This window comes from Limulus polyphemus, unplaced genomic scaffold, assembly GCF_000517525.1.
Source record: "Limulus polyphemus unplaced genomic scaffold, Limulus_polyphemus-2.1.2 Scaffold3939, whole genome shotgun sequence".
NCBI classification, from domain to species: domain Eukaryota; kingdom Metazoa; phylum Arthropoda; class Merostomata; order Xiphosura; family Limulidae; genus Limulus; species Limulus polyphemus.
This window is the reverse complement of record NW_013669549.1, coordinates 80,199-97,313: the sequence shown is the minus strand read 5'-3', so window position 1 is coordinate 97,313 and position 17,115 is coordinate 80,199. Positions and strand designations below refer to the sequence as shown.

Below are 17,115 nucleotides of genomic sequence, written 5' to 3'. Positions count from 1 at the left end.
GAATAGTGGGATTGACCGTCACATTACAGCGCCCCCACGGCTGAAAAGGGCTAGCATGTTTGGTGTGACAAGGGATTCGAACCCGCGACCCTCAGATTGCGAGTCGAATGCCTTAACCACCTGGCCATATGTTAAGGTAAGATTAAATCAAAGAAACATTCTCTTCATTAACAGGTTTATACTCAGAAATCCATCTTTACAGGGAACTTAAGAAATTGTGTTTTCCAGTCACCAGCTTATCAAAATAAACGCATACAACAATTATTGGATAAACAGATTTTCATAGCAAAAAGTAATAGTTCATGGTGTTCCCAGATCCAAAGTGAAATGGAGTATAGAAGATTGACTATATTTTATTAAAACAATTTTAAATATGCAAAATTAGCAAGTAACATGATGACCATAGACGATATTCAGTTGTGATGGAATGCCATGTATTAGAAATAATTTTAATATTTTTAGTGCTAATAAGTACCGCATGTTGATGAGGTTTGGGAAGGATATATAACAGCCCTTTCTTACTCAAAATGTCCGTACATTCAGTTCTTAAAGTTGTGTTCGTATCGGTAATTTAGAATTTTCAAGATAGAGATGTCCCTTGTACATAAAGAAATTGAAAACAAAATAATATGAATCAACTTGGAGTACCAAGACCTTCCAGAAAGAGACAAACAACAAGTCTTATCGTAGTTATGGTAAGACAAATGCGGTGTCTTGTAAAGATAAGGATCTATGAACATGAAAGTCAGTAGGAAAAACTTTCCATGTGCTCCAGGCAACAGTACGCAACATAATCAAGAAGGATCTCTGTCTGTACACGAGGATAACATGGTATGGTTTCACCAAGAAAAGGCTGGAGAATGAAACGTGTATTCATGATATTCTATAGAAAGACATAATGGTCGAGTCAGTGGTCATAGCGCCTATGACTAACTGTACGATCAGACTGTTGAGAATGGTACCGGGAAACTATTGTCTTCGTACAATAGAAACACTGTGCAACGTAAGCAGAGAGGAATGGTGTGCTTTGGACGTGAAATCCTTACGACAAAGACTTTTGCAATGGAAACTACCCAATAGATCTATTCTGATTTGCCATTGTCAGATAAAGTACGAATAGATGTGGTGATGTGGACAGTAGCGACGTGAGGAGTCTCTAAACTCCTTTTAATATAACATACACAGCTGCTGTACATTCGTTTTTGCATAGGAAAGTGAAGAACAAATATGCAACCTCTTAGTTCTTCAAGGCAAACCCTAAATAGCAGTTACAGATATGCCACCTCAAGTCAGACTATTTGTAACAAAAACAACTGTCAGGCGAGGTTAAAATGTAATTACTACTGTTTATGTGAAGCTTGTGAATCATTTCTAGATTTCATGATGAGTCTTGGTTTGTGAATAAAACAATATTCATTAGTTTTGTTTTATTGTCACCACACTTAACATTGTTAATGTTAAACAGTATAATTTATAGCCTAGGCCTCTTATTGTAATTCACAATTAGAACTTACAGTATGTATGTGTGCGTATATATAAGTTACATATTTCATGAAAATGGCAAAACAATGTGTTTTCCTAGACAAATAACGATAAAGTAGATGCATAGCACCTAAACTGTAATATGCGAGAATTCAGATGAAAGTCATACTTCAGGCTTATGCAACTAATGCAAAGCCTAAAACTTTTCATTCTTTCTGACAGGCAAAGTGGTTTGCATATGTAATTTCATGAACAATAAATTATCTGTCAAAGTGACATTTAAAAGAATAGCATGTGCAAAGTCATGTTTATTTAGAAAAATAATGTTCTTAAAAATATTATTATTGTTCTACTTGTTTATGTAAGCAGCACAGAGAACAAATGTAAACTTCACAAGGAAAGTAAGAATAAATTAAGCTCCAAATTATAGCTTCTTATTGAAATACTTGAAATGACTACATATAAGCTTTCTCATATATCTAGTTTCTTTGTTCAAAGTCAATAAAAGCGTTTACAGTTATTCACACAATAGGTTTTAAAAATTTGTATTGAAAAATTATGCGATTGTATAAGTAAAAATGCTACATCTCAAATACAGAATATAAGGAGTCTGGAATGCCTTTGTAGTACTTTCCTACCCACAGCAGCATAATATGTCTATCAACCATTACGAAGGTAACATCATTACGCTCATCTTTCTAAAAATATAGAACAAATTGGAATAATTTCGAAACGGAAGTTAGTTCATCTTAGTAAAAATTCTTGACTGATTAAGGTGCCCGTTTAACAACCAGAGCATAAAATTGTCAGTCTAGTGACTCTGGGATATTCTTTGACATCGTTTGCCTTTTTGATGACTCTGGGATATTCTTTGACATCGTTTGTCTGTTTGGTGACTCTGGGATATTCTTTGACATCGTTTGACTATTCAATCACTTTGGGATATTGTTTGACATCGTTTGTCTATTCGATAACTCTGGGATATTCTTTGATATCGTATGTCTATTCAATCACTTTGGGATATTGTTTGACATCGTTTGTCTATTCGATAACTCTGGGATATTGTTTGACATCGTTTGTCTATTCGATAACTTTGGAATATTGTTTGACATCGTTTGTCTATTCGATTAACCTGGGATATTCTTTGACATCGTTTGTCTATTCGATAACTGGAATATTATTTGACATCGTTTGTCTATTCGATAACTCTGGGATATTATTTTACATTGTTTGTCTGTTTGGTGACTCTGAGATATTATTTATATAATTGGAAATCTATTTTTAAAAATCCTTATATATATGTATGTATGTGATTGGATTTGTTCTATAGTAAGTCATTCATTTGGAAGTCGTTTGACAAAGCATTACATCAGTGGACATTCTTCACTATATTTAGTTGGAGTGAAATGTTCACATGGAGTTTAATACTTTCCGGGTAAAATCAGATATAGTAACACTTAAGAAGAAAAACAGGGTTATACAGGCCATAAAAGATTAAATACATGTTCACAGCCTATTTTCATTATTGGTTTATATGATTTACACAAAAATATCTAGAGTTTGAGAATGGAATAACAGTTTTTGTATAACATAACACAATTGGCCGATCCGCATAGATAATCTCATCGCCCACTCCTAGTAGAACATTTTTTGAAACTATCTTTTCTCTGACATCATTATGAGTAACTATGGTGTTGTAGTTAACTCGAAGATCACGTGATCGCCCATCTCAAAGGATACTCCCACTGGTAGCATCTCTTTATTTTCAATCAGCAACGACCTCTCTCACACTGAGGAGAGTCATTCAGGCGGTAAATGGGCTTCCTAATAATTGAAACCAGACTCGCGTTTTTTTTGTCACGCGACAAAATATACTATCATCTCTAACGATTGGGAAGAATTTCTTCTGAATCCGAGAAACCGCAGCACACTCGCCCACGTTTGTCGCATATAGCGCGCATCTAGTGATTTTGTTTTGTTATGAATTTCGCGCAAAGCTACACGAGGGCTACCTGCGCTAGCCGTCCCTAACTTAGCACTGATAGACTAGAGGGAAGGCAGCACATTGTCAACTCTTGGGCTACTCTTTTACCAACGAATAGTGGATTGATCGCCACATAATAACGTCCCCACGGCTGAAAGGGCGAGCGTGTTTGGTTGCACGCGGATTCAAATTCGCGACCCGTAGATTGCGAGTCGAGCGCCCTAGGCACTTGGCCATGCCGGGCCCTCATCTAGTGGCGACTATCGAAGATAATTCAACATGGTGGCGTCTACGAAGAAAATGAAGACAAAATTAATAAACAAGAACTCTCTTTAGGACTACTATATCTTGTAAAATAAAATGTTCCAAAACTTTTGTCGTACACTGATAAGTTTTGAGCCAATGTTATTATACTTTGACCTTTTCATCAGACTTTTCTGTAAGGCTGCCTTCGCGTAGAAACACAGAATAAATAAATATAATTCACATTAAATTAGGCGATGCACAAATTAAGAATACTATGTAGAGTTTTACCAGACATCGGCTGACGTCACATTATAAGGGCAGGGATATGGTTGTCATGCTGTGATCAAAATTCCTTTCTACTCTCCATTCTTCATATACAATATAATACCTTTCTACTCTCCATTCTTCATATACAATATAATACCTTTCTACTCTCCATTCTTCATATACAATATAATTCCTTTCTACTTTCCATTCTTCATATACAATATAATACCTTTCTACTCTCCATTCTTCATATACAATATAATACCTTTCTACTCTCCATTCTTCATATACAATATAATACCTTTCTACTCTCCATTCTTCATATACAATATAATACCTTTCTACTCTCCATTCTTCATATACAATATAATTCCTTTCTACTTTCCATTCTTCATATACAGTATAATTCCCTTCAGGCTTTCCAATCACGCTGTGAATCGTGGGAATCGCCATGTTGAATAATAATGAACATGCGCGTGATAGCTGACTTCACTCCTTCTGGTCGAATTGTCTCCTGAAGCCGAACAATTGTCCGGGTCCATAGCACACTGGCTGAAAAGGCCTGATAAAACGTTTAGAGATTTACTACTGTCAGTTATCGCCTGACAATTTCCGATCTTGCCGTATACTGGCGCACACTAGCCCGAACCATCAGATTAGCTGTGGGATGACAACTTTCACACAAAAATTATCCTGGTGTGCAGAGGATTCATACATATAACCACTAAAATAAAATCATCTTCAAAATTATAACTATAAATTATTCATGAAACTAAATTAATTAGATTGATCTAATCAACATCTCAAGATATAAATAGAGGTTTACTGTTATGAATTCTAAATATATTACAATGTAGCCCAACAGCTTCAATAAAAACGAGGTTATGCCCAAAAATAAGAAAAATTAAATTTTGGGGGAGTTTAAATTTCGCACAAAGCTACACGCAAGCCTTCCCTAACTTAGCAGTGAAAGACTAGAGGGAAGGCCACCTACCGCCAATTCTTGGGATACTCTTTTACCAACGAATAGTGGGACTGGCCGTTACATTATCACGCCCCAACGACTGAATGGGCGAACATATCTGGTGAGACGGGTATTCGAACCTGCGACCATGACATTGCCAGTCGAGCTCCCTAACCACCTGGCCATGCCGGGCCTTTAGCGATTGGAATGCACTGTGTCTTCACTTGGGTACCTTCGTCTATAACAATATTTTCGGCCGTAATTCCAATAATATCTCACGACGGTTGGTCAGGTTAGGGGATTTAGGTTAAGTGGACAATCATAAACCATACCAAGCCACGTTTGGGGAGTAAACATTCTCCATATGAATAAATATATTTATATTACTTTTATTTTTTAAGGGTATTATTTCTATTTTATTATTTTGCTTTTAAATAATTTTATCTTTGAGGTCTTTTCAATAACCTTTAGAGTGAAAAAAATCATTGCCAAAAAAGTTAAAATTCAAGTAGAATTTACATAAAACACGTTTTTGCTTCCTTTCTTATTTCATTTATAAAAATGGCACATAAAACTTACTTTGTAGAGATAAATCTACAGACAAAAATTATCGTCACGTGCCACTTTCACAAAAACAAAATATTTTGTAAAAACAAAATATCAAATCCTAATTAACTCATAAAGCATTATTTAGATAGCTATAACTCTGCCATAAAGTTACATAATTTTATGTCAAATTCATAAACGATCTTGGAATAAACAAAGGACTTTCGAATACACAAAATGAGTTAGATAACAGCCTAATATAATTTTTATGCAATTAATGTGCGTATTATCAAAAAACAACAAATCATGGGCGTATCAGTAGAATATACTTTTGTGACAAACTGCTACTTAGTATTATTGGAATAAAAATTAACCTTCCAAATCAAGTTTCCATATAGGTATTGACACTTGTTACTAAATTAACTTCCAAGTCAAGTTTTATAGGTATTGACACTTGTTACTAAATTAACCTTCCAAGTCAAGTTTCCATATAGGTATTGACACTTGTTACTAAATTAACCTTCAAATCACGTTTCCATATAGGTATTGACACTTGTTACTAAATTAACTTCCAAGTCAAGTTTCCATATAGCTATTAACACTTGTCACCAAATTAACTTTAGAAATCACGTTTCCATATAGGTATTGACACTTGTTACTAAATTAACCTTCCAAATCAAGTTTCCATATAGGTATTGACACTTGTTACTAAATTAACCTTCCAAATTACGTTTCCATATAGGTATTGACACTTGTTACTAAATTAACCTTCCAAATCAAGTTTCCATATAGGTATTGACACTTGTTACTTTGATCATTTTCAAACAGAATCAAAATAAACATCAGAATGCATTACATCAGCTCCAAGAAAGTGCTTTCTTCTTGTTTTTCAAACAAAGACTTAAAAGCCATTTTTTACTTTGTAAAACTCCACGTAATACTAAACACTAAGTGTCCCATTAATCTTAATACTGGAATGAGCGTTTGGGACGGAACAGAAAGCGAAAGCGAATTAAACAAATATTACAGGTATAAAATTCAAAGTTTTGTATACTTTATTCAAAATGTTTTAATGGCCAGTGTCAAGCTGCATGCTGTTGGCACTCAGAATTTGGCATCTATCGCTAACTCTTGGACCAGTACTGTTTGACCGAATAGTGTCATTTGGCAGTCAGTCTTATAACACACCTACCGCCCCAAATGTGTAGGTAGGGTAACTTCTTTGCGTGTTTTAACAGAACAAGCAGATCTATAGTCTCATACCTTAACCTCTAGATCTCTGTCTGCTCAGGCGGGAAGAAAGGACACAAAAAGTTTGCTCAAATTGATGTTGTAAATGGGCGATCTCAACACTAAATGAAAGGACGGACGTAGAAATGCTTCTTGCTTTTCATGCAGGTGGCTGGGTAAGAAACACGAATCCATATTTGATACAGATTGATTCTTAATGATATATCGTGTTATTATTATTATTTTCTAAATTATATCAAGTGATGCTTCTATTGACTAAATCTGTTATTTCGTGAGATAAACGTTTTTACATATATACAGTGTAATTCTCACAAGTACCTGGTGAGTACAACTAACGATAACTTGTCATTATCAGTATTCTGTTTTATAGTTCGTGTGTGTGTGCCTAGCTACATTATAGATTTTTCCAGAGATTCAATTCTGTAAGATATAAGGCAATGGAATGACATTTGATATCTTCTTAGAGTTTCTATAAACACCAGCGATATCTCTCTATTAAACATCATTTTACGAACAATATAATTAATTTACGACATTACTCAAAACTAGCTAAATGTTTGCTTTCTGTAGACTTGAACACAATAACTTTGTTCAATCTTCAGTTCGTAGACACTGATTTGTTTTGTTTTGAATTTCGCGCAAAGCTACACGACGGATATCTGCGCTAGCTGTTCCTACTTTAGCAATGAAAGACAAGAGGGAAAACAGCTAGTCATCACCACCGCCGCCAACTCTTGGGCTACTCTTTTACCAACGAATAGTGGGAGTGACCGTCACACTATAACACCCCCAAGGCTGAAAGGGCGAGCATGTTTGGTGGGACGGTGATTCGAACCCGCGATGGCGAGTCGATTGCCCTAACCGCCTGGCCATGCCGGAGCAGTAGCCATTGAAACAGAAGAGTAATGAAAGTTACTGCTCGTGGTTCGGCTTTAAACTTTTACTGCGTGGGTGATAAATTCAGGTGTAGCAAACCCATTAATTTTCTTTACGGACTGACTTTCAAAATATTCATTCAATCCTACACATTCAAGAGCCAACGCAGCGAAGAGTAGCTTGAAGTCTTAAAACGCCAACATTCAGAGTTCGGTCCCTGCATTGAGCACAACGAAGGTAGCGCGTTATACGACCTCACGCCAATAAATTAGTACAAATATTTTTTGTTTGTCACATAAGAAATTAACCAATGTCGTTATTATGTAAGTTTTTGGATTTAAAGTTCAGAAATATGTAGTTCTGAACATCACACTGCAGATGGACCTGAAATTAGCAGACATGACCATAATGATATGCTGTACACAATAACACAAAAAAAATCAAATTCTCCACCAGGTGTAGCATTATTGCATTCTAATTAGTAGAAGTGCTTTATTAAGGCTGTTTTGAAACTGTGAATCCGATGGTTTACGATTTGCATCTCGTTGCCACAAAAATGTGTTCCGCACTTTGGGATAGTAGTTATGCTCTAAAAGAGCTGGTTTTTATCCCACTCTTCGATCAGATAAGAGTGGCCCAAGAGTTGGCTGTGGGTGTTGTTGACTAGCTGCTTTATTGTATCAAGCAGCTTAAAATTAGAGACGGCTATATGCAGATAAGCCTTATGTAGCTTTGCATTTTTCACAGCATTTAAGTTAAGCATTTTTCACAGTGAAATGACTCCATATCATTTGTACTCGAGTTAACGTATTCACTCACTTTATCCCAGAGTTCTGTTTTATTCTGCTTTTCGGTTGTGGTCAGTTGTACAGAAATATACTGATTACTTCATAAGTCGAAATATTGTGCAATTAAATTTTAGATAATAGACATAAAGATCAAATGTTTATTAATTTTAGAATAAATGTATTATGAAATACTACAGCTTAACTGTGTCATTCGCTATTGAATTATTTTTTTTCAATCACGCTTTTCCACATAGTAAGGAAATATGAAAAGTTGTTACTAACGTAGGCCTAACATATCACAAGTAACACAACAAACATATTTCAGGCAGTCTGGAAGATCGCGCACCTGAAAATATTGTGTTAGGTTTATTGAGTTAATACATTATCATGGGTTAATATTACTTAACAGGATATTGTCCTTCTATTTGCAATATCTCATAGAACCATCCTAGCAAAATCAAGAAAATGCAGTTATTTCAGTAACTTTAGATTGCAGTCACGTATTATAAGGAAGGTTTAAGCTGGAATATTTGCATACGTTTAAAATAAGGTGAATAACAACAACTGTAATTGGAGAAATACAGTTCTACTAAGATTAATTACAGTTTTACCTCATCGATCCCCCCCTCCCATTTCAAGTTAAAACAGGGTATGTAACGTCTTGACCACTCTGGCTACGTAACTCTAATAATTGAAAATTAATCATGGTCATATAGAAAAAAAACGTTGTTTTAACTTTTAACGAACAAGACTTTAGTTCAACTGAAAATGAAATTACAAATGTAATAAAATATTTTGATATAAATGACACTTCTTGTAAACTACTAGATAAGATAACAATGTTTACTGGCATTTGTTTGTTTGTTGGTTAGCTCGAAGATTTATAGTAAGCTCTCTGTGCTAAGCCCACTGGAAGTATAAAAACCCAATTTTCAGCGTTATAAGCCCTAAGACTTGCCGCTGAGACAATGTCTATATTTTGTTAGTATTTTTTACAGGTGTGTAGTTTATTCAAAATGGATACCATGTCCAAATCAATCCTAAAGTAAAAAATATTCCCCCTAAAGCAGTTACAAGATTAACCAAGACAACGAGAACTTTACAAAAAGAAAAAGGACCTACCACATTCAACGTGAAGCTACTTTTGAGACATTTGTATACTAAGGAAGAATAGACAAAAAAAATTAAAAATTACCATACAGAAATAATGATTCGTTATTTCAATATATCCTAACATTTGTTTTTTCGGATGTTTTCGCTAACCTATTTAAAGGGGACCCGGCATGGCCAGGTGGTTAGAGTGCTCGACTCGCAATCTGAGGGTCGCGGGTTCGAATCCCCGTCCCGCCAAACATGCTCGCCCTTTCAGCCGTGGGGGCGTTATAATGTCGCGGTCAATCCCACTATTCGTTGGTAAAAGAGTAGCCTAAGAATTGGCGGTGGGTGGTGATGACTAGCTGCCTTCCCCCTTGTCTTTCACTGCTAAATTATGGACGGCTAGCGCAAATATCCGTCGTGTAGCTTTGCACGAAATTCAAAAACAAACAAACAAATATTTAAAGAGCTATCTGCGTTATAAGTCCCTAGTTCTGAACTAATAAACTAGATGAAAGACAGCCAGTCAACAACACTCATCACTAACCCTTGGGCTACTCTTGTCTGACCTTATAGTGGAATTTCACTGTCACTACTATAACGGACCCACAACCCAAAGTGCGTAGCGCAACATTTTTTTCAGGTGACTGAACGAGAACATTGGACCCACAGTGCCACAACTAACAACTTAGTCAAGCTCTGTCCAACATTTGTTAATAGCTTAACATTTCCTAATGAAGAATTTTTAACTGTATAATGTAGAGCAAGCAGTTCATTTGCTTATTATTATTAAATTTAACTTCTGTTAAAATGTGCACTAAAAGAGGTAGTAATTTCAGTCAGGGAAGTGAAACTTCGTGCAGTAACTTTATATCAGGGGAGTGAGACTTCGTGCAGTAACTTTATATCATTAGAGTGAGACTTCGTACAGTAACTTTATATCAGGAGAGTGAGACTTCATACAGTAACGTTATATCAGGGGAATGAGACTTCATACAGTAACTTTATATCAGGAGAGTGAGACTTCGTACAGTAACTTTATATCAGGGGAGAGAGACTTCATACAGTAACTTTATATCAGGGGAGAGAGACTTCGTACAGTAACTTTATATCAGGAGAGTGAGACTTCATACAGTAACTTTATATCAGGGGAGTGAGACTTCGTGCAGTAACTTTATATCAGGAGAGTGAGACTTCGTACAGTAACTTTATATCAGGAGAGTGAGACTTCATACAGTAACGTTATATCAGGGGAATGAGACTTCATACAGTAACTTTTTATCAGGGGAGAGAGACTTCATACAGTAACTTTATAATCAGGAGAGTGAGACTTCGCACAGTAACGTTATATCAGGGGAAATGAGACTTCGTACAGTAACTTTATATCAGGGGAGGGAGACTTCATACAGTAATTTTCTGTCAGGGAAGTAACCCATATAGTAACTTTTATATGTATGCAAATAAACGTTTTTTAAAAGTACAGAAGATCTAAAGATGGCGATTTTGGTATGAATTGGGCCACAGAAGAGGGAACGTGTTTTTGCAAAGGAATGAATCGCAGAATTTAGGATAAATATAGAATGTGCTACAAGATTTCAGTGAAGCGTTGTACTAACTTATGCACCATAATTTACTTCTCTACTACAGTTAATATTACTTTAAGCACATTACCCAGCATCTTCGTTTTCTGACACATAACCTGCATACTGACATCACAGAAATGACCAATCATGTACAAACTCATAACAGGAAAAGGGAGACCATTCGTTCGATTAGGTTATGAAAAAACTTTCTTATTACATTCGTTCTAGACTACTGTAATCAATGCCTATAGATAAACTACGAATTGTAGCTCCCGAGTCGTGGCCACCACTCAACAAAGGGTTAAGCCCCTATAACAGTAGAGGGTTTTACTTATTACAATGTTGAAGGTCATTAGTTATTTATTCTAGTATTAATTATCCATGACTTTGATTATATTTTAAGTTGCCTTATAACTGTTCTGTAGCATCCACTAAAGTTTTGATTTTGCTCTTGAGAAAATAGAAGAAATACTTAAGACAAATACTAAAATGACTATATTAGCAAAACCTAGTGATTAGATAGTGATGTCTGTATACAATTTAGTTTATTAAACTTTATTTGTTAATAAACATTTATATTTAACTGAAACGAGACCTAGTTATCTGCTGTGACACATTGTCAAGACTATCAGTGGTGTTCGTGTCTCCCGTTTTCGACTCTTCACTGTTTCGAAGACTAAGAGAAGATGCACTATCATCATGGCCACTGTACAACATCTGTTTAGGACACTTCTTCGATGCGAGTCTCTTAACGTCTTCTACGCCATCTGTTCGAATGTCTGGATCAATGGGGTTAACGTGTTGATGACGTAGACGGTAAAACCAAACGTTCGACATAATACCCTGCTAAGGAATATACACAGAGACTAGCTAAAGAATTTTTAACGATACGTTACCAAACTAACTCCACCACTATTATCATATATTTATTCAATAAGTGTGTGTAAAATTATGTGAAAATTAAGCGGTTTTTGATGTATGTCTAAATCAACATCTAAGATCACGAAAGTGAAAAATATTCCAAGTACTAATTAGACAGGACATCAATATAAATGTTCTTAATTAGGAGTTTAAGCGTAAAAAATACCTATATACTGCAAAACCACGTTCTGGCCTAAGAAGCAAAAGACAAAAAAATCGTGAAAGTAAATTTGATTCAAAACGTTTAATCCTAAACTAACAGTTTAGAACTAAACGCAATCGGGGATATTCAGAAAACTTTTCTCTTCATCCCCACTCAAGATATAAAAATAGGATCGACTGCGTGAAAAAACAACAACAACAACAACAACAAATAATACTTCATACTGATTAGATATGTCATCTGTTGTCGAGCAAGCAAAGGTAAGAGAACCGAAGGCAGCACAGGAGTGGGAGTAGCACACAAAACCAACGGGTGGGATCTATAGATCCAATACCCAGAATTGTGATGTGGGAGGAAAACGGGAGTACCTCAAGAAAAACCCGTTTTCACTACCCGGCCTTAGAAGCAGTGATTGCAAGTTAACATATAAGACCAATTATGTAGGTTAAATGTTCAACAGTTCGAATTTAACACCAGCTGGAAAATAAACTTCAGTTCAGTATCTTTTAAATTAAACCGTAGCATAATGGCTAAAATCGCCACCAGTTATTTCTAAAAATTTAGACTCTCTTAGTTTGAATAGGCGTAATTATCAAAGTGTCCTCACCTTAGTTAGAACACGCGTAATTATCAAAGTGGTTTCCAGTTCGAAGCCCAAGGCCAAAAAATCTTAAGTTGACATAGTTTTCTTTTGTCAGCAGTCAAAAAAGAAAGAAAAAAAAAAACATGAACGAAACTCTTGGTGGGGATTCGGGAAACGAGAAAACAATTATACATACATACAATTATATACATAGGCATAAACAACTGGCTGACAATGTCTGGACGAGCAAATGAGGTCAGCCGTAAAGGTGTTGTACGTTGTTCAACTATAAGCAACGGGGATCAACGCATTTAAAGCCAAAGCATTTGATATGGGAGGGGGGAGTGCTCCGAGAAAAATCTACTTTAACTGGGCGGCGCATACTGGAAACTGAAATTTAAGTAAAGAAAAATAAGAGAACACTTGAACTTTAAATACAGTAAATTAAAATATGATAAACATTTTGTTCAGTAGTGTATACTGCACTTAGCAATTTCAATGCGACATCTAGCGATCGCGGACTGCGGATCCTTGATATATCATCTGTTACTTTGTTTCCAAGCGTATTAAGACCAGAGCAATAGTGTGGATATGCCTCAAATAACAGAAAATGGTAACAAAACTCGCTTCATAGTTAGTCTAAGATAAGTCATCAAACTGATAAGCTTCCGACATCAAAGTTCAAGGTTATATCGACATTTAGCAAAAAAAAATGTGTTTTTCTGTATTTTTGAAATGCCTGTAGCAATATTACCTAAGAAAAGATAGTTCAACAAAAGAAGGTTTTATCAAACTAGCACCATCAGCATAAGACATGGAGCAGCTTATAACTTGGAATATTAGGTTTTCAATCATGTATATTTTCCATGTTTCTTTGGGATCATAAATTTAAACGTCTTTTGACTCAAAAGTTAAAAAAAAAATGTGTAAGCGTGAGAGTTAAAGACTTAAGAAACAAAATTTAAATAGAAGTACAGAAAACCTATAACCCATTTGCGAAAATTTGATCTTGAATGCGTAGAATATTAACCTTAAAACATATCTGAGAAGCTAATGGAATTCAGATTCTGGAACTTTCGTGAAATATATACAGAAAAGTGTAATTTCTTAACGTTTCTCTGTATAGGACCTACTCGTTTACTGTTCAGTATTTGAAAGAATAGAACATGTTCAAATTATCTTTATAATCACACAAATATCACACCTTTAAAGAAAAATAAACAGTAGATAAAACAACTTATTTTCCCTATACTGTCATCTCATCTTAGCGTGTTGTTTTTTTTGTCTTTCTAATACACTTCCAACTCTCTTCACAAATGTTGTCAGTCACTCAAAAAAAAACACAAAAAAAACGTAAATCCCAATCAGTCCTCTTTGTAAAAGTGTTGACTTCTATAGAAATTACCCGTAGATCATGTGTTTCTTCTTCAAACATCTAGTACTGATTAGTTATATACACAGATCAGGCAATTTGAATATCTGGAACTCATTATATAGAATACAGTGTTTCCATTGCATTTATAGTGGAAAAGGTATATGTATACATATATCAAATTACATTTTCTTGTTCTATGGGAAATTATGTATATGTTGAAGAATAATACATGAGAAAGATTAGACTGCAACTCTAACTTAGTTTAGTTGAAATATTTGTTTGAATTTACTTAAACATGTTCTGGTTTAAAGTCATAAGAACTATGTAATCGGCAAGTTTCTAGGGGATCTTTTTTTTTTTGACAACGTTCGAAAAGAAATCTCAACTATCACTTAAAACAACAAATAAGCGAGATAAGTGATATTTGGGTTTGAATCCATAGATAAACTCAATTCACGGTTAAAACATTAACAGTTGATTGCTAGACTTTTATTCCAATAGTGTTTGGAGAATTAAATTATTCATATTGTTTATTTTTGTTTTTCTTTTATTATTTGGGACGTATGCAAATTATTGATGGCAATTTTGCGAAAACGCCTCTCTCTCTCTTTTGTTTTTATAATTAAATAATTAAAACAAATTATTTTGTATATTTTACATTGAAAGTTGAAGTCGAAAGTTTAACGTTTTTCCTAAATTGTACAAACTACTGTAATATAACACTGACCCCCCGCTTTTTTTTTAGGAAATACTAAAACGTAGACGTTAATGCTTGAATGAATAGTAATAAATCAGACTGTGGCAGCATACGTAAACTATTTTCTATCACTCCTTTTGACTTTGTTGATTTTCTCAGCAAGCCAGATTCCAATGTTATTCGCCAACACTAATATTCTGATGGAATCACCTAGTTACGTGACGTTTTTGGATGATTTGTTTTGTTGCGTGTTTGTTGAGGTTCAATTTTAGTCATACGTTTAATTCAGTTTTAGTTATGTTCTTTTGCTACTTCCGTGAGCAAATATACATAGTAGGAAGTATAGAAAATCAATACCAAGGTCCTTCTGCGACTTCCTTTCATGGAAGCTGGAAATATTTTAATTATAACTTTCCGTGCACCTGATTAAACCAGTATGCGTGTGAGTTTGGTTACAACGTAGAAAAGGAAACGAACAATGTTTTATACAAGAATACGTGGAGATTTTGTTAAATACATATCGCAAATTTGGCCATATATCTCAGAATAAATCATAGCAACTTTTGGAGAGTCTTGTATGACCCTGGAATGAAACAGTTTATTAGATTATTTGTAATTAAGAACAAAACTATACAGCGGGCTATCTGTGCTCTGCCCAGTAGGGGTACCGAAACCTAGATTCTAGCGTTGTAAGTCCGCAGACATACCGCTGTGCCACTGGGGGGTGGGGGGTGAAACATATCGATCCATAGATCACCATGTTTATTTGCTTTTATATAGATTTTACATCTTCTGATCATGATTTGAACACTTGTTTGTTTGCCTCATTCCTAAATCACCATATTCTATGTTCATCTACACTTAAGTTTCTATTGTTTTAGGATAAACATTTACTTTTCAAAAAATGTTCTTAATAAAGTGAAACCTGTCCAATACTTTATATTAAAAAAATACATACTTGTTTAATGGTTAAAATTTCTTCAAATCAAGTCTTATAACTCAGAAAACATTATGCGTTTCTATAGAAGTTTGATTCGTTCTTCACCAGTTGCAATTTTAACTGTTTGATTCTGTCACAAACGATTTATTTTTTCAAGGGTTGAAAGCATCAAACCTTTTTGTTTTAATAACATATGTATTCTGGTAGTTGAGGTTACAAAAGTTATAACCTTAGCATAAAACATGTTTTCTCTAAATATGGATTTACTTGTTTAACACAGAATAAATAAATAAGTTTGCGAAACAACAGTAGGCATTATTTGAGCACGACTTAACATAGTTTGTTTTTATAGCGCATGCATCGTTTTATTTTTTCTCGCGCGTGTTTAAGCAGACAACAGGGTGACTTTAGAGATAGAGTATAACATCTGTCGCGCCAAATTTCCGTTTTGTTAAGTGAGCCTTTTAACTACACTGGTACGTATTCTATATTGTGCCAGAATAAACTAAATTTCACATTCAACCCCATACCCACATGAACATATATGCTAAAACACAAGCTTTAGAAATACCATATTTCAATAAAGGTGGCTAGCCTTGTTGACGTATCTTTATTTAATAATACATTTAACAGTAGCTGCTTGAGTCTGATGTAAAACGAAAACTTGTTAAAAATAGTTTTATGAGAGGGGGAAGACATCGAATCTTTGCCTTTTACATGTTAGTAATACTGTAACTCAAGAATTTGCTGTTACTTTTTGCTGAAATCTAAACATCTCGATACAAAACTACTTTAATTTAAGTACATATGTTTAGACTTTTTAATTATCGTTAATTTATATCAGTGTTATTACATTAATGTTTAACTATGTCATCAGTTGTCTTATGTGAAACTTAGAATATTATAAAACTTACATCACATACTTAAAAAACAATTACAAATCTCCGTGATGACTAAAAGCTGGTTACTCACTTAATAAAAACAAAATTGGTAAGGTAAGTAATGTCATCGAACAATGTTTTAAAACAGACATAGAAGAAGAAGGATCATGGATATACGAGTAAGAGAAAAACCAAAATAAAAATAAAGTTTAGATAAATCTTTAATTTTTCTCTTTCAAAGAATACTTAAAGTATTTTTTTTTTATAAATGATACACGAAAACCGTCGGCACTTGACGAAACTCCATAAGTATAGAATTGAGGAAAAAACAAGACAATTGTACGTTTAATAAATACATAATTTATTACGACCATGGTTTCGCCAGATGATGTATTTGTGAAACGTACAATTGTCTTGTTTTTCTCAATTCTATTTTTTTTAAATTAAGTATAATTAATTCATATATATATATT

General features: G+C 34.5%; 1 protein-coding gene across 1 annotated transcript in view; it reads right to left on the bottom strand.

The window, feature by feature from the left end:
• The window catches only part of LOC106470316, a gene marked incomplete at its 3' end in the record, with an annotated part of 17,058 nt that extends 4,257 nt beyond the window's left edge, over positions 1-12,801 (bottom strand). Inside the window, exons 1-2 of the mRNA XM_022398940.1 lie at positions 12,774-12,801; positions 11,678-11,928 (exon numbers count right to left, since the gene is read on the bottom strand). Of these exons, the coding sequence (XP_022254648.1) occupies positions 11,678-11,919 (242 nt within the window). The remainder of the gene's footprint in view (positions 1-11,677; positions 11,929-12,773) is intronic.
• Between the last annotated feature and the right edge of the window lie 4,314 nt (positions 12,802-17,115).